This window comes from Labrus bergylta, chromosome 14 (assembly GCF_963930695.1).
Source record: "Labrus bergylta chromosome 14, fLabBer1.1, whole genome shotgun sequence".
Lineage (NCBI taxonomy): Eukaryota > Metazoa > Chordata > Actinopteri > Labriformes > Labridae > Labrus > Labrus bergylta.
In genome coordinates this window covers 28,910,060-28,932,801 of record NC_089208.1, presented here as the reverse complement: position 1 = coordinate 28,932,801, position 22,742 = coordinate 28,910,060, and the positions used below count along the sequence as shown (strand labels likewise).

General features: G+C 38.1%; 1 protein-coding gene across 5 annotated transcripts; it reads left to right on the top strand.

Annotated features, from left to right (window-relative positions):
• The first annotated feature begins 12 nt into the window (after positions 1 to 12).
• Positions 13 to 22,742, top strand: LOC109993202 (RAC-beta serine/threonine-protein kinase). 5 transcript variants are annotated; one of them, XM_020646054.3, is made up of 14 exons: positions 13 to 147; positions 1,470 to 1,604; positions 1,764 to 1,892; positions 2,837 to 2,948; positions 3,125 to 3,275; positions 7,800 to 7,931; positions 11,184 to 11,249; positions 13,413 to 13,481; positions 13,558 to 13,680; positions 17,020 to 17,148; positions 18,145 to 18,359; positions 18,445 to 18,532; positions 20,583 to 20,685; positions 20,770 to 22,742. In XM_020646054.3, exons 2-14 carry the CDS (start codon positions 1,559 to 1,561, stop codon positions 20,847 to 20,849), a joined length of 1,443 nt encoding a protein of 480 aa, XP_020501710.1. In that variant the 5' UTR covers positions 13 to 147; positions 1,470 to 1,558; the 3' UTR covers positions 20,850 to 22,742. The 5 variants fall into 5 exon arrangements, with proteins under 5 accessions (XP_020501710.1, XP_020501712.1, XP_020501713.1 ...); XM_020646056.3 differs by having other exon boundaries at positions 23 to 147; positions 1,473 to 1,604; XM_020646055.3 differs by having other exon boundaries at positions 99 to 300; positions 1,473 to 1,604.

Below are 22,742 nucleotides of genomic sequence, written 5' to 3'. Positions count from 1 at the left end.
ACTCTACAGTGTACAGCCTGCAGGAATATCAGTAGAAGAAGAAGAAGAAATATTGTATTTTCCTGGGTGGATGGCCTTCACTGGATAAAGCCTGTCTAAACGGCACTGATAGCCTGCTAGTACAACGTGGGAGAGGGCTGCTGAAATGTGCGTCAAATCTTTATGTTACATTGCTAAATGTAAAGTTAGTCGTATGAATAATCAGTTGATTAGCGGCTCATAATACAAGGCTTTGACCAAGTTACCTCGACATTAGCAACGCTACATCTGTAACTTGGACGAAGGCAAATGATCGCTACAGTAAGAAAGTCAACTTCTAATCGCTAAATGTACAAACATTATGTTATAGGAGCTTTCAGAACACAAACATCAGGCTAGCATAAAGTGACCAAATCACCGAAAGACACCACTTTGTTTTTGCTTGTTATTCACTCTCTTAAACTGTGTTATTGGGCTTTTAACATACAAAGCCATGTTACTTTTATCGCAAAATAGATTACATTAAGCTAACGTTGATTACCAATTGACATTCAGAAAATATTAAAATGTTTTTAAAATGTTTTCATGTTTATCGGCTATATATCATATGAAACTTATATTCCAAAAACGGTTCTTTGAAAAGCAATGTATTAGCCTTCTGAATGCACAGCATTCTTATGTTATTACATTTATTTACCTAATGTAAAAAACACCAGTGAGTTATGCACATTCATAACCACACTAGCTTGAAGACTTTAGGATTAGTTTAGTGTCTACACTAATCAAACTCATCATAGCTAACTAGATTGTAAATGTAATTCAATATTGGAGCACAGAAAATAAAACCACAGGTTTTTTGTAATGATTAGTTTTTAATGTTCTAGTTAGCAATAGTAAATGCTCTCAGACACCCACCGAAATGTGAAAATATTGTGCTTCCATTTGGTTTTAAAATAAATGAATTCAGTAGGCTACTTGCACTGCTTGACAATTTAAGAAGATAATTTTGACATAATCGTAGTGATTGCAAATTTAAATCATAGTTTTTGACAATGTATTTAGGCTTACTTCTGAGTTGTAGACTCATTGATAAGAAATGTTTACAAAATAAAAGTGAATAATAGATTAGGTAAAAGTATGTTGCAGTTTAAATATTTTAGAAACATCTAACCCTGTGTCTTAATTATGACAAACTCAGATCAACTATCGGACATTTTCAATTGAGGTGATGATGAAATACAAATGATTATACAGTTATGTTCTTCTTTAGACAACTTGTTGGAATCAGACCAGTTGGGTCAACAATGTGTCTTGGTTTTTACATTAAATGATTCAGTTGATTTTTGTTTGATGTTTTGTTTTTAAATAAGTGTTGAACTTAAAACCAAAATGAAAGGTTTTCTATATTTATGTACACTGTAGTTACTGTACAGTGGGTCTACACTACTCCATTACATTATGGTCATTTCTCTTTCCACTGATTATTTCAGCAGGTGCTGTCTAAATTTGTTGACTGGGACTGAGACTTGATTGGGTCTGTGAAATCCGCTTTTCCCCTCTCTGTAAGACATCTCTGGCCATGAATGAAGTTAATATTGTCAGAGAGGGCTGGCTTCATAAAAGAGGTAAGGACCATGAATCACTGTATCTACATGTTTAATGAACTATGAAAGAAATGTTGTGTTATTATATCTGTTGGACTGAGCAACACCATCAACTACTAACTCCAGCTGACAGTGATGTTCTGATTGACTGAGTGTGCAAACTGAATCTTTCTGACCCAGGTGAATATATCAAAACATGGAGGCCAAGGTATTTCATTCTAAAGAGTGATGGTTCCTTCATTGGTTACAAGGAAAAGCCTGATCTCAGTGACCAGACCTCCCCACCTCTCAACAACTTCTCAGTTGCAGGTAAGTCCTGCAGATTGTAAAAACAGAACTTTCAACCAGGTAGGTTTACACATACATGGAAATTGGTATTGGCGTTCTGGTGCAAAAACAATTCTCAGAACTGGCATAAAAGGGTTGTGACTCAGTTGTAGAGTTGGTTGTCTCTTATCTGGAAGGTCGGGGGTTCGATCCCCAGCTCCTGCAGACACATATCGAAGGCACTTAACCCCAAATTGCTCCCACTACGCAGCGGCATGCATATACGGAAGAGGATCTCAGAATCCTGAGATTAAAGTCAGAACCAGAAACATTTTTTTCAGTGGCTTTTATCCTCTTCCATATGTATGAATGCAGTATTATCCCTACCAGTATATTAGGGGGCGCCCTGCCCCCCCATAGAGGTTAATTTGATTAAATGTAATTTTCTATATAGCGCCAGATCCCAAAAGAAGTCATAAGAATACCTTTCCTATAGAACAGGTCTATACCTCGTCCTCTTATTAAACAAACTAAGCAGTCTTATGTTATTTATCTTATTTACACGACAGCATGTCATTTCTGTCTCTACATGGTCGCACGTTTACAATTCTGCTCCGCTCTCTATGTCATTACGCACACACACACAGACACATGCGTGTGCGCACACACAGGTGAGCTTACTCACACCAGCGGACAGAGAGCGTGATTCTGAAAATATGTCGAGTCAACCACCTGAAAAGAAGACAAAAATATGTGTTTTTAAACGCTACTAGGGTGGTGAAGATGGCAACACCGGCTCTCCTGCGAGTAGCGCCGTATCAAGAGGCTCTATAAATGTTCCTCCAGAAGCCCAGAAAGATACACTGCAGTGACTAAAGCGGCACACTTTGTGGATAATTGTCATAAAAAGTTCACTGGGTTTTTCTTAAATCCAAAACCATACTCACTGTCTTTGGATCATTGTGTTTACTTACTGTTTTTTACAGAATGTCAGTTAATGAAGACTGAAAGACCCCGTCCCAACACATTTGTCATCCGTTGCCTGCAGTGGACCACTGTCATTGAACGTACCTTCCATGTGGACAGCAATGAAGAAAGGTAAGAACAATGTAAACCATTGTTATAAGCAAGCGGCCACTTTTCCACTAGGCTTGTGACAAACATGGCCAAATAATTTTAAATGATCCCCCAAATAGAATCTGTAGGCTCTTCGTTTAACAGACTCTTTTATGTTGTTTGAAGGCCTGATAATACTTTGGATTTTTGTTTCTCAGAGAGGAGTGGATGCGAGCAATTCAGTCAGTTGCAAATAGTCTGAAGATGAGGGAACAGGAGGAGGAGGAACCAATGGATGTGTTCGGCTCACCAAGTGAGAGCAGCTTGGAGGAGATGGAGATGGCTATGTCTAAGAGTTGCTCCAAAGTGGTAAGTGGATCAAATGTTGGCCACATGGACAATAGTGAGCTCAAGCTTAGGCTGACAAAACTGCATGAATTCATAAGATAACATTTTGGTAATGTTATATAGTTTCCTTTAGATTATTGAGGGCACTGTGGAGGAAAAATTACATTTTTCAATGCTTCATTTTATTTAGATTTACTGTATAAAATAACTGACTTTGAATTGCCTCTGTATGAAATGTGCTGCACAAATAACCTTACTTTTCATTGCTAATTTATTAATACATTTCTATTCAGGCTAGATAGATAGATAGATAGATAGATAGATAGATAGATAGATACTTAATTTAATTATTTAAATACTTAATTCATCCAGAGGGAAATTGAAGCATCCTGTAGCCACTTGTAAGATCTAACAACACCTGCTGCCCCCATCCCCCTGTATGTACAGTGAGTACGGAAAGTATTCAGACCCCTTTACATTTTTCACTGTTTCATTGCAGCCATTTGCTAAAATCAAAAAAGTTCATTTTATTTCGAATTAATGTACACTCAGCACCCCATCTTGACAGAAATGTAGAAATTTTTGCAAATTTATTAAAAAAAGAAAAACTGAAATATCACATGGTCATAAGTATTCAGACCCTTTGCTCAGTATTGAGTAGAAGCACCCTTTTGAGCTAGTACAGCCATGAGTCTTCTTGGGAATGATGCAACAAGTTTTTCACACCTGGATTTGGGGATCCTCTGCCATTCTTCCTTGCAGATCCTCTCCAGTTCTGTCAGGTTGGATGATGAATGTTGGTGGACAGCCATTTTCAGGTCTCTCCAGAGATGCTCAATTGGATTTAGGTCAGGGCTCTGGCTGGGCCAGTCAAGAATGGTCACAGAGTTGTTCTGAAGCCACTCCTTTGTTATTTTAGCTGTGTGCTTAGGGTCATTGTCTTGTTGGAAGGTGAACCTTCGGCCCAGTCTGAGGTCCTGAGCACTCTGGAAGAGGTTTTCTTCCAGGATATCTCTGTACTTGGCCGCATTCATCTTTCCTTCCATTGCAACCAGTCGTCCTGTCCCTGCAGCTGAAAAACACCCCCATAGCATGATGCTGCCACCACCATGTTTCACTGTTGGGATTGTATTGGGCAGGTGATGAGCAGTGCCTGGTTTTCTCCACACATACCGCTTAGAATTAAAGCCAAAAAGTTCAATCTTGGTCTCATCAGACCAGAGAATCTTCTTTCTCATAATCTGGGAGTCCTTCTTGTGTTTTTTGGCAAACTCTATACAGGCTTTCATATGTCTTGCACTGAGGAGAGGCTTCCGTCGGGCCACTCTGCCATAAAGCCCCGACTGGTGGAGGGCTGCAGTGATAGTTGACTTTGTGGAACTTTCTCCCATCTCCCTACTGCATCGCTGTGAGCTCAGCCACAGTGATCTTTGGGTTCTTCTTTACCTCTCTCACCATGGCTCTTCTCCCACGATTGCTCAGTTTGGCTGGACGGCCAGGTCTAGGAAGAGCTCTGGTCGTCCCAAACTTCTTCCATTTAAGGATTATGGAGGCCACTGTGCTCTTAGGAACCTTGAGTGCTGCAGAAATTCTTTTGTAACCTTGGTCAGATCTGTGCCTTGCCACAATTCTGTCTCTGAGCTCCTTGGGCAGTTCCTTCGACCTCATGATTCTCATTTGCTCTGACATGCACTGTGAGCTGTAAGGTCTTATATAGACAGGTGTGTGCCTTTCCTAATCAAGTCCAATCAGTTTAATTAAACACAGCTGGACTCCAATGAAGGAGCAGAACCATCTCAAGGAGGATCAGAAGAAATGGACAGCATGTGAGTTAAATATGAGTGTCACAGCAAAGGGTCTGAATACTTATGACCATGTGATATTTCAGTTTTTCTTTTTTAATAAATTTGCAAAAATTTCTACATTTCTGTTTTTGTTCTGTCAAGATGGGGTGCTGAGTGTACATTAATGAGAAATAAAATGAACTTTTTTGATTTTAGCAAATGGCTGCAATGAAACAATGAGTGAAAAATGTAAAGGGGTCTGAATACTTTCCGTACCCACTGTATAGAGACTATTTACTATCACAGAAATTAAAACGAAACCCCAACAGAGACTAAACAATAGAAAATTAGACCCATACAGGAAAAAGTATAAAACACTCGGATCAAAATGAAAGTTCGTCCTGTCCATTGCAGGGCAGACCTCTTATACAGGTGCAGAAGCATTTATATGGCAAGTAGCCATGTTAAAGATGAATGGTAAATCGATGAATTAACCCTATTTACCGACAGTCACATGTCCTTTTAAACATTTTAAACCAAAAGAGGGCGTCACCTTTTGCTACTTAGAAACGACTGTTATTACTCCACTACTAAAGGCCCTGACACAACAAGCAGACTGCAAAGTACTAGGTACGATGAAGGCTGCCTGTGCGCCTCATGTCGCCTCACGTCACCACTAGAACAAACAGCAAAGTACGGAAGCGCATTGAATTCACCAAAGAAATTCAATAAATTAGACACATAAAGATCTCATAATTATGAGATCAGGATCTCTCCAGATATGAAATAAGCTCTTGTAACTATGAGATAAACATCAGCTGATGTTTCAGAAGGATGGACAGTGCTGTATTGTGTGTGGGTGTGCGGTTAGGCTATGTGTGTGCAGCACTGAGACAAATATAAACTCTCCACTTAGATGTGTTTCTTAGCGTGCTTCTGGTTGTTGTTAAAGTTTCTAGTTTTTAATATACAGAACAGTGAAGGTGACGAGCGCACTGAATGCATGTTGAAGCAGTTTGAACGGCATCAGTCTGCATCTACGATCTTTTCTAACATGAGTTATGTTATGTAACTGTACCGTCCCCAACTCCCTCTGAAGCTCATGTCACCGTAACACCGGACGCTCCAGCAGACGCAGAACAGGCGCCACTTTCAAAGAGCCTTTCTCTCATTTTGTCTAATAAATACATTTGTAGAACACGGCGATACATTGTTTCTTAAATAAACTTTATGGAGAGGAGTTTAACAGAGAAGCTGGGTGGGGCGTCTGAGTAGGAGGTGCTGATCTCATTATCATGTGGTAATTAATTATGACATCTCATCTCGTCATTGAGATCTCACGAGATAATGTTTCTAATTTTCTTTTCTTTGGTGAATTAAATGCGCTTCTGGTGTCAAAGACTACAGCTGACGGCCAACCAACACCCGTCGTTATGATACGAGAAGAACATTTTCACACCGCTGTCGGTCACCACAGAACAGAAGAGGCAGAGGCTAAAAAGAAAGAGAAACTGCACTAATGAGTGAAAGCATGGATACTACAGCGGCATGCTCAAGGGGCTTTCCTGAACCTGTGTCAAGAGCTGGAGAGAAATGAAACCTCCCAACAGCCAATCAGAGACATTCCTCTCACCGACCACTGATTCAACATGTCGAATCAGCCAAAAAACGGCAGACGGGGGCCGACGTTTAGCGACAGAGCAGGACACACCGCAAGAACGAGGGCGATGCCCGCTCACCGACATTCCAACTAGGACCAACGGCCGACGATCTCCTCAAAAGAAGCCGTACGGAGAAAATTAAGCTGTCATCAGAGAGTGTTTTCTGCAGCTTGACTTATTGTGAATAGACTGTTCACAGGACTCAGCCCTGATCACTTAGATGTACTCATCTTTCAAATAAAAAAAAAAAAAACGACTAGGTCCTAAATATATGATGTTGAGTAGAGTATTTTATGCGCTCACGACTCACGTGTAGAAATGCTAATTTGCCTACTAAACTACTAAACAGAAGAATGAAGTGTGTTGTGAAGAGGCTCAAATGGTTTTATTTCACGTGAATACATAATTTTTATTTCACTTGAATGAACATTTATAGCAGGAAGAACAGTGCTTTTCTTTCTTTCATTCTGTCTATTAATGAAATTCTCTCACTGAATTCCATTTCAGTATATAATGCTTTATTGACATCTTTCTCTCTCTCCCCCTCTCTCTCTCTCTCTCTCTCTCTCTGTTGTTGGTCTGTCTGCCAGTCTCTCAAGTAGCCTTGAGCATTCCTCCACTGTTACATTCTGCTTCAATGACCTGTACAGTAAAGACACCTGTCCCTTATAGGGGGGATATAAGATAATCCCCCTTCATTTACATCCAACAAACATTTATCATTGTCAACACACCGTTATCTTCTACAACATGACATTTCTGTTACATTCACTTTATTTGAAGAACTGGTGGATTCATTGAATCGCTCAACTCATGAACTTTACTCTCTGCAAGAAATCAATGACTATTTAATCACTTAATTCACTACTGGGAGCTTTTGAGAACAGAATTGATGTATAGTAGGATATTATGCAAATTTACAGTTTTAAGCTGCTCCACGGCCATTGTGTCCCTGAAGGCTACATTATATGGGACAATTGCAGTCGAAAGAAAATCTCATCACACTCCAAATTAGTTTCTCTTTCTATACAGACATTTTAAATCATTTCAAATCCTCAGCCCTCATGCTCTCTCACACCTCTGCCTTGTGTTCATTACAGACAATGAGTGACTTTGAGTACCTGAAGTTGCTTGGCAAAGGGACATTTGGGAAAGTGATTCTGGTCAAAGAGAAGTCCACTGGAGTACATTATGCCATGAAAATACTGCGCAAAGAAGTCATAATAGCAAAGGTAAGTAAAAGGTGTGTTTGTTTCAGTTTCATTCATTAACCCTACCATACCATCATTTCATTCAGTACCCCCCTTTTCAGACTGCTTTTTTCAAGCTCAGCCTTAATTACGTCTTGGTTCATTTAATATATATTATGTTGATTCTGCAACTGCGTTATATTTGTGTCCCAGTCTGTGAATCATTGTATCATTGTATTTCTGCTGAAGCTTCACATACACACACTCAGACATGCACACACACACACAGAAGTCACTACTGCCCTGGCTCAGTTGATCCAGTCTGGCCTCCTCTCTTACAACCTCCAAAGACCAAGACAGTACAGAGTGGGGGTCACTTTGTCCCCACATTATACCTCTGCAACAGTCACATTGAAGGTGAAATGTCACAGGGGCATAGATATCACGATTTGAAACGGCCGTCTAAATGGAGTTAGTGTGAGTGAGAAGGAGGCTGCTAACATTAGCTAAGTGCTTTTCTTAGAGCTCAGCTGGTTTTAACAGGAGCTGAATCAATATAAACTGTAGGGACTCCTCACCTCAAAAACAAATGCACTTGGTAATTAGACGTATAGAAAATCTAATAAACCAGTTCCAGGTTTAAAATCTTTTTCTTTCTGTTTTTCTGATCTTTGTAGTGTTCACTTTTGGTGCTTTGCAATGGGATGTTGGCATGTATGCCTTTGTGTTCTTCATATTTCGAGCAGAAAAGTACTGACTTAATGGGTGTTGCTGCTATTTTTTTCTACAGATTGGCAGTTAAATCATCAGTCAAAATTCTAACTTGGTATATCCTTCTCATCGATTTATATTTAGATTATTATAAAGGCCAAGTTACTAAATTTTTGTGATTGAAATCATCAAAATGTTCCAGCAACACTTGTAGTATGAAGATGAACTTTATTAACAAATTAGACCGACGCGTTTCGGCTCGTGGCGTTCATCTGGGTCATCCTGTTAGTGAAATCGTATCAGATGGGGTTTTTAAGTGGAGTGTATTGAGCTTTTACTGTTGCAAAGCTATTTGCAAATGGTTAAAACAGATGGCTAAATAGATCTAAAAGTGCAACACAGATCTGTACACAGCTCCAAAAAAACATATGCAGATTCACAAATACATACAAAGTCTGATAATATGAAGAGTCATTTGTAAATTGACATAAACTGAAGCCTGAAAAGTTCAAGTGTTTTTGCTCTAAGATCTGAAAATGCAATGGAGTCATCAGTTACACTTGAGGATCTGTTTACATATCGGCAAATATTTTTTTTACAATGGCTCCATATGAGAGTTCTTTATTGAAATGTCTTAATACAACTCCATTTCCGATAAAGTTGGGATGCTGTGTAAAATTTAAATATTAACAGAATGTGGGGATTTTGTTTTTTTCAAATCTATTGAAAATCAAAAAAAATGTATGGTGACAACATATTTAAAAAAAAAAATGGCTGAAAAAGTTGTGAAATGCTTAAAAGACACCTGATGGGACCACCCACAACTAATGAAGTTAACTGGCAAAGGGTTCAAAACGTGATGGGGTATAAAAAGAGCATCCCAGAGAGGCTGAGTCCTCCTGAAGGAAAGATAAGGATAGGATCACCAGTCTGTGAAAGACTGTGTTGGTAAATAGTCAAACACTGTAATAATACTATTTTATAACATTAAACATCAAAGATTGAATTGCCTACAGTACATAACATCAATAAAATATTCAGAAGATCATAACAATCTGAAGAAATCTCTGTATGCAGTGGACAAGGTGAAAAAAACAATATAAGGTGGGCATGCTTTTTCAGACACTCAGACTGAAGAACAGATTCTGTGTTGGCACATCACTTCCATTGTCTTTCAACAAAGTGCATCACTGAATTCACAGATGTGAGCTTAAACTCTACTTTGTGAGGGAAACGGAACCAGAACCTGAAATGCTGCCCCCTTCTCTTGGTCCAAGCTCATTTAAATGGATTGAGGCAAAGTGGAAAACTGAGGTCTGACGAGTTACAATTTGACTTTTTGTTAAGTAATCGTGGACACTCTTATCTTGGCTAGAGAGTTTTCAATGCACAGTTCAAAAGACAAGCAATCCATGGGTTGATAAGTGCACATTGCATGAGTAACCTGCACTTATGTTAAGTCTCCATCAATGCTGAACCATATATACAGGTTTTGGAAAAGCATATGCTGCCAAATAGACAATTGTTATTGTAACATGCCTAAGGCACACCTGTACAGTAAGTATGCTGTCTAATCAGCATCTTTATATACTACACCTGTCAGGTTGATGGATTATCTTGGCAAAGGAGAAGTGCTCACTAACACAGATTTTAAAAAGTTGAGAGGAATATGCCTTTTGTGTGTGACCATGCTTGATCATTCATCAATCAATTTTAGCGTCGACTCATAACAAGTGTTATCTCAAGACACTTTACAAAATTGGGTAAAAGACCTTACTCATTGTTATGATACAGAAAGCAGGTAAAAGACCTTACTCATTGTTATGATACAGAAAGCAGGTAAAAGACCTTACTCATTGTTATGATACAAAAAGCAGGTAAAAGACCTTACTCATTGTTATGTTACAAAGACCCAGCCTATCCATCATGAGCACTTTAGCAAAGCAGCAAAAGTTATTAGAATGCTAATGATCCACAGAGGCTAATATTTCTAGCTTTGTTCCCCAGTTAGTTGAAGCTGAAGGCTTCTAAACTAAGTACAGTTGTCTTTTGATCAGGCTTGGTTTACAATGACCTGAATGACTGAGAACGTACACAGACTTTGAGAAAATATCATCATATTATACACAGCACAATTTATATTAAGAAATCCATTAAAGATGGAGGTCAAACACAACACAAACCTGATTCTGTTGCCCCGTAATACGTTTAACAATAGGTATAGAGATGAAGAAGGTTGTGAAAGGATGTATTTCTTATTAATTTACATATTTATTTTCTCAATAATGAACTGTGGGATATTTGTGTTATATTAAAAAAAGAGGAGGTAGGAATAAATAAGTCAATGTACAAAGTAAACTGGATCCTACTCTTTTTTTCAACTTGTACTGTTTGTTATGTTGAATGTGATAGCTGATATTTTTTGGTTTAATTTTCACATTTTATTGCTTTTGTCATTTATTTGTTATCTACTGTTTTATGAACATGTTTGAAATAAACCCATCAACCAACCAATCAATATTCTCACCGTTGTTAGCGAAGCATTTCTTTTTTACGTTACTTGTTTTTGTTGTATCCTTGCAGGAGGAGGTGGCCCACACAGTCACAGAGAGCAGAGTGTTACAAAACACACGACATCCCTTTCTCACGGTGAGAATGTTTTATTACTCTTTTTTTTTTTTTTTTTAGAAAAATCAATCACTTATTAGTATTTCAGTGCAGGAGTGTTGCTGATAAATAATATGCTGTTTCAGTTTCCATTGATCATTCCACACTGACATTGTAATGATCTTTGTCTCTGTGATATGAAACAAATTTAAAAAGTTATATCAGATTATTGCAGTGTTTTAATGTACATGCGTATATACAACCAACATTTGAATTATACACTCAAATATTTTATTATTTCGGGCTTTAAAGGGATACTTCGTCCATTTGCATGAAGCTTTGTATCATTAGAAACCTGGTAGTATTTTTGAATGGTCGTGAATCCCGCCCTCATTTTCCCCTGAGATGGGAAATCTTTGTATTTCTAAGTCTGAAAAGGAGCTTCAAGTGGAAGCTGTTGCAGTTAGCGGGGTGAAACTACAACGCTAGTTCCAGTTGCCAGGGCAGCTGCTGTTTCTGCACTATTCCAGCCTTGCAAAGTTTTTTTAGCCTATACAAGTAGCCTATATGTTAAGCTGAGATATCATTTCGTATGACATTATTTAGTTTTGTTTATGCAATTGAAAGAATGGCAAACAATATGAAAATGTAAACAAATCCAGATTGTGATTAATTTTCTGTGACACATGTTCATACAGTGAGTATTATATGTTTTTTTTGGGTGATTGTTATTGTTTTAAGAGGGGTCAGGACAGTTTGATTGACTATCGCACTTGCCTGAGAGAGAGAGAAAGAGAGAGTCGGACTGACAGACAAATAAATCTTTAAAAATGAATGAAAAAGAGAGCAGCTTTTTCCCAACTGAGCCTTCGGGGGATCCATGCAACACAACAATACTCCTGTTTTCAAAAGTGTATTTATTTATTTATTTATTTATTTTTAAACAATGAATTCATAATTAAGGATAATTAACAATAAATATTACAAACTGGGCCTCCAATCCCTGTAAGTGGGCATGTTCTAGTGGGCATTATGCCACAGTTACTGCAGTAGTGTTTTATGTGTGTCTACATATTACAGGCAGGTGACACCAGTGTTGTAGTCGAGTCACCAAACTTCAAGACTGAGTCGAGTCTCCAGTTCCTAGTGTCCGAGTCGTGTCAGAGTAAACCAAAATCAATCCCCAAATGAGTCCCCATTACCTCAGTCTGAATCTTATTGGAGTCAAAGTACATGTCCTTAAGATGAGCCAAGTTTCAGTTCTCTTTAGAACATAAATGTGTTTCTGCTTCTAATCTGAGTTTACCATCTCAGTCTGAGAGGGTGTGATATTATTATAATTATTATTCATAATGTATTAATTTAAATGATCACAGAAGCTGTTTACAGAACCTGTAAATGGTTCCATGTGTGCAGTAATGTCACTACATTTAAGCAGCACAGCAAAAAACTGTTTGAACATTTTATAATTAGACAGGACAGAGGAAACTCTCCAGAGAGGACTGATTCAAAGTTATCATCTAAAGTAAAATGTTGAACCCAGCTCTGATGGCGCTCAGGATCTTTAAGGAGGAGTGCTATTTCACTCTAAACTATTTCATTGTATGAACCTCCACAAACTGTATGGGACCTTTTGGATGTGTAGAAAACACATTTCAGTCCTTGTCATCTGTTCACAAGTCCTGAAAATCAGGGCTGGAGTTGACTCCTGGACTCGAGTACTACAACACTGCTTAAGACACAGACTCTGGATGCATCAAACTGTATGTGTGAGACAAAATAGCAATTCACAGTAGATCAACAGATGGCAAACACTCTTTTTGAATCATCAATCCTGGCACTAAACTATGTTTGTTCATTGCCTGCTTTCTGTTTTCTATGTTTGCCTCTTTGACTGATTATGTGAGTCATGACATCTAGCCCAACTATTTTCTTTAGTAGATTTATTGTGCTAGCAAACAGTATTCAGTTCAAAGTACTCCTTAACCTTAACCACTGTCATTGTACATGGTTTTATTTAGCTTTTTTTAGCTGAAAACAAAACCATCAGTATCATTTTGAAGACATCTGAGGCTCATTAAAAGGACATTGATGATAATTTTCCCCTCCTGATTCATCGGATCTCACCTTTTTATTTTTCATTCAGGGCTTCATTGTATTTTGTTGTATTTATTTTTCTTCTATTTGACCATTTGATTTCCTCAGACTCTGAAGTATGCCTTCCAGACTCACGATCGACTCTGTTTTGTAATGGAATACGCCAACGGTGGTGAGGTGAGACCTGAAATATACACACAACTCCAAAACAGATCCAGTCACCAAGTGTTTACTCTGCTCTCGTCTTTTCAAGCTCTTCTTCCACTTGTCACGTGAACGAGTGTTCACAGAAGACCGGGCACGCTTCTACGGTGCTGAGATTGTGTCAGCGCTCGAGTATCTCCATTCACGTGACGTTGTTTATCGTGATCTGAAGGTAATTACTCGTTGTGTCAGTAAGTCATCAAATAATAAGAATGCTACAGTTTACATCAAAGCATCAGCAAATGTCATGAACTGTTCTTGGTACTGTCAGGCCTTTTTTATATATATATATATATATATATATATATATATATATATATGTGTGTGTAGTATCATATCAGTTTTTATTTGACTTTTCTGGAGTGTGCAATACGAGCATTATTCAAGTAATCTTAAACTAAAGTGATGTCTGGTCTCACAATGTGAAGCATTATAATGCATGATGTTTCAACACTTATGAACTATTGAAAATACAATTACCTCGACTAGCTCACAAAAGTAAGATTAATTGGTGTGTTGATTACACACAAACAGATTGGCATTTTGATAGCAGCCTCTACTATTAGTTTATGGCTGTGTGTGGTTAAAGGTTCATGCTGACATGTTGTATGAAGAGAAAATAGAAAATCTTAAGTTTGTATGCTAGTTACTTCTCAGATTCAGATTTATAATGCAAAATAGGATGGATACACTATTTGTCAAAATATCTTTATTATATGCCCTGAGAATTCACAAGGTATCCAGCTACATGTATTTAAATAAATCAATTAAAACAATTTCTATTACTCAAGTATGATTAGCTCCAGATGTAGCAGTGACAGCAAAACGAGGGACACATTAATGCATCAAAAATAAATAATGATAGAACTAATATTCTTTAAAAGTAACTATTTTTCCTTTGTTACTCCTGTGTTGTTACTTTAGGCTACTAAAGGTTATTCCACTGTCCTATTTAGTATCAAAACAAGGTCCCCATTTCTCATGATCTAATCTCATAATGCTTCATTTGAATGTTAAATTGGCTACATTTTACTTTTGGGGGGGAACCTCCCTCATAGACCCTACCTTCATTTACTTTTAAGTTATATTGGCATATAATCCATCTCCATCTTGAACTTTGAAAAAATAAATAAATGTCTGTTGGATTCCTTAGAAAGAAAACACCAATTATTGTTATTTTTTATTGAGAATTTTCTATCTATCTATCTATCTATCTATCTACCTATCTATCAATCAATCAATCAATCAATTTTTATTTGTATAGCGTCAACTCATAACAAGTGTTATCTCGAGACACTTTACAAAGAGCAGGTAAAAGAGCTTACTCATTGTTATGTTACAAAAAGAAAACTAACATTACTCTAAGTAGCATTTAAAAGGAGTACTATTTTCTTTTTTTTCTAATATCATCACTAAGTACTATCATTGATAATTGAGTAATATTTGAGTAATGTTCTGTATTTTTACTTGAGTACAGAAATTGTATTATTCCTTCCCCCATTGATGACAAGAGGTCCAACCACACAAATATATGAAGAGACCATTATTCTACATCATTAAAGCTGCAATGAAAAAGGCTTCAACACACCCTCATAATAGCTTCATAATAGTTTGGTTTAGATTGGTCTTAGTACCATATGGTAGAAAGAGATGTCAAGTAAGTATTCTGAATGTATGTGTAAATAATTATTGTTGCCCAACTGTAAAGTGAGAAATCCTTTAAATCGCACAATTGCTTTACTATATGTGAATATAGAAAAGGTGTAGGAATTCTATATAGAAAAGAAACACAAGTGGTAATAGAAGTACACCTGTTGAGATTGTACAGATGTTCCTAGTACACACAAATATTTACAATATGTCAGCTTGGAGCATTGTGGGTATGTATCAACCCTTTGTCTATCTACCAAAGCAGTGGGAGGAGTCGCCCTCATTTCAATCTCCTGAATTAGGCCAGATGCTGTGGCCCAAACATTACTGTCTTCATTAACTTAGGTGAAGAGTGCAGGCAATTGTCAAGTTACCCTGAGAGTGACCTCTGCTAGATCAAACTGCAGACTACTTCAGACAGCCTTGTGCGCTGATGGACTACATTTTGAATTTGAACGGCTCATTAGAGTTCAAATGTGAACTGTCTCCTACATGTTTGAATGAATGTTCCTATGTCAAATAAAAAATGACAGCCCTAAGTCCAGATCATATTGTATAACTATCAATCCAAAAACTTCTATGAAGTGCAAAAATAATAATTATTGCTAATAGTGAAACACAGTTCAGTGATTACTTTTTACTGAGATTCATGTCTTACCAATGGATATACAATGTGGTGTTGTGGCGTTTTTCTACCAAGAATAAGTGAAGAAATGCAAAACAAGAACAAGCTCTCCCAGCTGAACGTGCCTGAGTCCACCTGCAGGTGGATCACAGACTTCCTGTCTGATCAGCACTGGCTCCCCTCAAGGCTGCGTTCTTTCTCCTCTTCTCCCTGTACACCAACAGCTGTACCACCAGTCATTAGTCTGTCAAGAGACGACACCACCCTCATTGGACTCATCTCTGGTGGGGATGAGTCTGCCTACAGGTGGGAGGCTGACCATCTGGTGACCTGCTGCGGCGAAAACAATCTAGAGCTTAACGCTCTGAAGACAATGGAGATGGTTGTGGACTTTAGGAAAACTGAGGCTGCCCCATCACCATCGATGAATCCACGGTGTCTACTGTGGAGTCTTTCCGCTTCCTGGGGACCATCATCACCCAGGACCGCAAGTGGGAGCTGAACATCACCTCCCTCATCAAGAAAGGACAGCAGAGGATGTACTTCCTGCTGCAGCTGAAGAAGTTCACTTCTACACTGCCATCATCGAGTCCATCCTCTCCTCCTCCATCACAGTCTGGTACGCTGCAGCCACAGCAAAGGACAAGTGCAGGCTGCAGCGCAGCCACAAGAACAGAGTCTTCCCCTCTGCTGTCAGCCTGATGAACAATGTCCCTGCCCCCCTCCTCCCACATAACCCAGACTCTCATCAGCCCCACAGTCAATAAAACATCAAAGTAATGTGAATGTGTTAACGCAAATACAAATTCCTTGTATGTGTAAATGTACTTTGCAATAAAAACAGATTCCGATTCTGATTTTTATTTATTTTATTTTTATTTTTATAAAGTGTCTGCAGCCAGATGTTGTACCTCTCTGGTATAACATTAAAATGACAATAAAGGAATCTTGAATCTTGTTGAATTTTCATACTCATTTTTTCAGGGAGCAAATCCAGCAGAAAAAGTTGCAATTTGACTGATAATAGGTGTAGGCCAGTGTACAGTACTTTAGTGTGTACAGCAAAAAGTAAATCTCTGCACATGGTTAAGGAACACCTGACTATTAAGTCTTCATCTCATGATCAAAGGATCCATTATGTACATTTGTTAAAAACCTTATCAATCCTGAACTCATCTATTGATCCATGATAATTAGTCTTACATTTAATGTGTATGTTATTTTATTGTCTTTCAGCTTGAGAATTTGATGCTGGACAAGGATGGCCATATCAAAATCACAGATTTTGGTCTTTGTAAAGAGGGGATTACCCCTGATGCCACCATGAAAACATTCTGTGGAACTCCTGAGTATCTGGCACCTGAGGTAAGGCACAAGCAGATTTTTTCCCTCCCATGAACCCCAAAGTGTGTTTTTGACCTAATTTAGTGCTTTGCTTGATTCCATCCATTTGTCCATTGTCTTCCACTTGTCTTGGGCCGGGACACCGCCGCAGGAATGGTAAATGGGCTTGAGCTTGTATAGCACTTTCCTTCTGACTACTCAATGCACTTTTACACTGCAGGTCCTGATTATACTGATGGCTGAGGTTTCTATGTAAAGTGACCATCAGCAGTAACTAATCCCATTCATACACCACTGACCAAGCAGCGGGAGCAACTTGGGGTTAAACCTCTTGCCCAAGGCCACATTGGACATGTTGCTGCAGGATCTGGGGAGTAAACTCCTGACCTGCTTAAAAGACGACCCACTCAACCGAGTCACAGCCGCAGGAAGCTAAGCTGACCCAAACATCCCTCTCCCCAACGACATTGTTACAATTCCTCCTGAGGTCTTCCCAGAATTGTCAGGATCTGTTTGTCTTTACTACTTGAATGTGGTGTTTCTACAAATTGAAATTAAGATGGGACAAAGATGCCGGTACATTACTGGTTTGACAATGTAAGATAGTGTTCCAAGTCAAGCTAAAATGGATTGAAGAAGTCCATCTGGGAAATCATTTGAAGGTTTTTTATGACTCTGAAAATAGAGGAGTCAAAGCAGAAACCTGAACATAGTCCGTGCTAGAGAATGTGGAATGTGTGGTAATATGTGTACTGGTGATTTTCATATTTTTCATGAATGTCCCAAATTTCTTCTTACTGGGTAGATATATTATTATTATTATTAATAATAATAATAATAATAATAATAATAATAGAAAAGCAATTGCCAGGAAATGTTCAAATACAGAATTCCTTAAAAGTCATGGAATGGGAACAATAATTCAGAATTGTTTCAAAATGAAACGGCTATTTATTCATAAACAAGACTCCTCCTCCATTGTTCAGAAATCTTCATTTGGCTATGTCCGTATCTCAGGTCCTAGAAGATAATGACTACGGCCGGTCTGTGGACTGGTGGGGTCTGGGTGTGGTCATGTATGAGATGATGTGCGGCCGTCTGCCTTTCTACAACCAGGATCATGAACGATTGTTTGAGCTCATCCTTATGGAGGAGATTCGCTTCCCCAGGAACCTGATGCCCGAGGCCAAGTCCCTACTGGCTGGCCTCCTCAAGAAGGACCCTAAGCAGAGGTATCTGAGAGGACTGATCTTTCATTTGTTGCTTTTGGAAATGTCCTTCATCTGAACACTCATGAGCTCTTGTTCTGACTGACAGGTTAGGTGGAGGTCCCAATGATGCCAAAGAAGTAATGAATCACAAATTCTTTATCACCATCAACTGGCAGGATGTCGTACAGAGGAAGGTAAGACGTCATGAGGCAAATAAAAGGGAAACAGGGTTTGGTCACTATCACACATTTTATCATGCCTGACTTTTTTGAAATACCAACTGCATCTTTTGTCTCCAGCAGCTCATAATAACATCTATACCTATTGAGAAATGCAGAAAGGGTTGTGAACTGTGCTGCTGGAAATAAGAGACAGAATAACAAAAGAGTTTATTTTTGTATTTTAGATAAAAATGTATGGGGCCCAGATGTAAGTCCTGTGACGTGACTGGCTTATGTGCACATTGCAGTTGCATCATTTTATGGAGCCCTATTTGCTATTCTAAACATAAATCTACCAACACACGTTGTTCAACACACCTTGGTTGATCTCTACACTGCGTGCCCAATTATTAGGCAAATGGTATTCTTCAGGATAAATTTTATTTTTGAAAAAACAAAATGCTGGTAGTCAATCCAAAGTGTTATTGAACCTGGAACCTGAATGTTTAACAAAGGAAAAGTGAGTTTTGTTGAGTTTAAGTGAGTTTATATTTGGCTGTGCAGAATTATTAGGCAACTAAAATACATGAGTAATATTTCCCAACCTACTCATTCATTCTCATTTTCCAGAGTAAAGCCAACAAATAAGTATATCCTTATCCTCAATATCCTATAATCACATTTCTTCTGCATGGAGTCAGCCCGCTTCATGATCTTTTCACCATCAACCTTCACTGAAGCACACAACCTTCTAAAAGCTCTTCAAAGAGGTGTGTTGTCTTTACTCTAAATCTGATGTTTGAGAAGGGCCTTCAAGTCCTTCAAGGGGATAAAAGTCAGGTGGAAATGGGGGCCAGTTGGTAAATCTATCATTTTGAGGCTTTTGCTGGCTAACCAAGCAGTGGAGTAGTTGGATGCGTGTGATGCAGCTTTGTCCTGCGTACAGGTCTTCCTGTAACGTTGCTTGAAGAAAGTATTTTCCAGGAACCAGCAGTAAGTTTGGGACTTTATTTCCAGTCTGTTTTTAACTTAAAAAGGTCCAACTAGCTCATCCTTAATTAATGATGATAGCAGCCCATACCAGTACCCCTCCTCCAGCTTTCGGGTACTCAAAGTGGTGCATTGGTGATCCAGCCACAGGCCCATCCATCTGGTCTATCAAGAGCCCCTCTCATTTCATCTTTTCATAAAAGCTTTAACAAATCTGTCTTCAGATATTTCTAGGCCCAGTTTTGATGCTTAACTTCTGAATCTTATGCAGTGGTGGTTGTTTTTCAGCCTTCTTTACCCTCGCCATGCCTCTGAGCACGACTTGACACCTTGTACTTATGGACACTGCGGACAGGTTACGGTTCTGATATAAGGTGGAACTGAAGGATAATGGGTACCTGGTAGCTTTACACTTAATTATTCTTAATTCTATTGCATTTCATATGTGCCTTTTGTTCTCCACGTGTTTTTTTGCAACCCTGTTGACTATTTGCAACAAAAGTTTTGATTATCAGATGGTCACGTTTCAAAAGTTAAGATATTTGTGTTGCATCCATCAAAGGCATTTTAACATTTGAACTTAAACAAATGATTTGGCCACTTTTACCTGAAATTATGAATCTGCCTAATAATTCTGCACACATTGATACAAGGTTTTAATCACTTTAGACCACAACCTTCCTCATAACAACAAAAACACATCAGCTAAAGATGATTTAATCCAATAGGCATTCAAGTCAGAAAGTGTTCACTGAAGTAATGAAGGTCAAAATACTGTGTTGCCTAATAATTATGCACCCAGTGTAGATACTTATTTAATGCTATGATGAGAATTCATTTCTTGCTCTTAATATAATGTTTGAATGCTTCTTGGATGCACACCAAGAAGCTCCAATTTGATAATTTATTTATGTGTGAAAAGTTGGCTTTAAACATCACTTATCAATAAATTCTTCAAACGGGAGCTTCTTCTACTATGTACTAACTAGCCATGTACAGTATGGCATTATGGACCTTTTCCTACATAAAGTAAATGTATAAATCCTGTTTATTCTGTTGTATAGCCAGTTTATTAACATTATTCCCATGTCAGCTCACCCCTGTCTTTAGACCACAAGTGACCTCAGAGACAGACACCCGTTACTTTGATGAGGAGTTCACAGCCCAGACTATTACTCTTACTCCTCCAGACAAGTGTAAGTATCCTCTGACTGCTAGACTTTTAGGTCACTGTGCACTGTGCCAGTATTTGACTAAATCCTGGTGTCTTGTTCTTACAGATAATAGGTTGGACTGCGAGGACCCAGGCCAGCAAGCTCATTTCCCCCAGTTCTCTTATTCTGCTAGCATAAGAGAGTGAAAGCTGCTCTGCCCCATAGACCCACACCAAAACACACAAACAAAAGGATCCCTTTCATCTTTAAAATGCCCTTTACCTCTATCCTGGACTAAGTTTTAGTCCCATCAGTTTCTAAGTGCCTGGACTTTGGGCCATATGGTTCTAGAAAAGCCTTCTTTTGTCTACACTACATACAAAGCCAGGCCACACTGAATCGAACTGGAGTACCTTTCATATTAATGGCTCAGCACAACGTGAGAATATCCAGAATCCAGAATCTGTCAGGAGTCCATAGCACCTTCGGTGGCCTTTAAAAAGCTTCCACAGATAATCTTAAACACTATCCTTTTATGTCTTATGAGAAACCTTAACAGTTCACGATTGTTCCAAGTGCTGTTCTTCAAATCTATGAACTAGCTGTTACCAAGGATGACAGGTTTATCTATGAGGGAGGAAGAAGCATGAAGTTGGTGGGGGGGGGGTTTGCTTGTTTTTTTTGCTAGGTGTGTATGTGGATATTCTTGTTTTTGTTTTTTGGTTGTTTTTGTTTTTTTAGAAAATAGTGGCAAGATATCCAACCTGTATGTCTATATTCAGGCCGAAGGGCCAGTGACAGCATGAGCTTTGGTGTGTGTGCCTTTAGAAAACAATTTCCAAGTATACATCAGCAAAAAGAGCTGAATTCTGATGACACATGATGATCAAACTGTCCTGTTTCAAATCAAATCAATTTAATGAAAACAAAAACACATTTTGTTTTGTTTCATCTATGAATGTGATCCTCTTTAATAAATCTTTCAAGTGTAACAAGTGACTTATAATGAAAAAAATATTCCAACAGATATTTAATCTCCATGGGGAGAAGAATACACCATACCCCAATATCCATTTGAAGTCTAAGTCATAATTATGTGTACCTCTCGTGATCAGATAGTTGATAATCAAGTCAACACTTGTCAGTTTAGAATATTTTTTATCAAATTTATTGTTCTTGTTTTTCAACTTTTTTGTTAAATGAAAATAAATGTTAGCATCCCCAAAGTAAAGAACCACTAAACCATGTTATTATTCACACTTTGATGTTGCATAGGCACTACTGTTGAAACAGGGATTACCTGCCTAGAACCAAACAGAAATCAACGCTTGTCAGGACAATTCCTATTTAGAGTTATAACATTTGTTAGCCTTAAAGGTTTTTTAATTTCAAATTCATTCAACTTTGATGCATTTTTCACACATTGCTAAGAATGTAGACGTTTGCCTAATAACTCACCTTCTCACATTTACCTGCTGGATACTGTACAAGTTAATTATAGAGAAATAGCCGACCTTGGATTTCCGTTATTGACCAATGAGAATCAAATATTCAATATATATTCAAGCCTGTAATAAGATGTCAAATCTTCCTGGCTTTTGTTTATCTGTCATCTTTTGCTGCTTTGTTTATTGTTCTGTTTGCTACCTCAGGACATCCAAACTGCTGCATTTCACTCTTTTCTGAGGTGCTTAAATATCTTCAAGGGAGGAGCATGAACATGGTCTATCTTGAGATAGTTTGAGTGCAATTGTGACATTCAAGGATGCGCTTTTATTATTTTGGATTCTCTTCTATGCACTGCACTGTTTAAATGAAAAGCTGGTGCAGACAACCTGCTCAAGTTTTTATTCGTCACAAAGCCTTCTACCACTTGTAGTGTTTTAAAAATCATTTCTGTTTTTTGTGTGTCATTGTATTAGTTCTTAACCTATTTTCTTCCCTCCATGCTTCTTGAACCTCCATCACATTCATAAATTAAGGAAACTCATAATTGTTTAACTGACTTTCACCTTTAATATTAATTTCAAACAATTTGTTTCTATTTGTCTATGAATGTAATTATGAAAGACAATGATCAATAAATGTCTTATTTTGAA

Coding starts and splice junctions, on each gene's coding strand:
- LOC109993202 (XM_020646054.3), top strand. CDS start 1,559: ATGAATGAAGTTAATATTGTCAGAGAGGGCTGGCTTCATAAAAGAG. Junction 13,681..17,019: donor TTGTTTATCGTGATCTGAAG/GTAATTACTCGT, acceptor ATTGTCTTTCAG/CTTGAGAATTTGATGCTGGA. Junction 17,149..18,144: donor CTGAGTATCTGGCACCTGAG/GTAAGGCACAAG, acceptor TCCGTATCTCAG/GTCCTAGAAGATAATGACTA.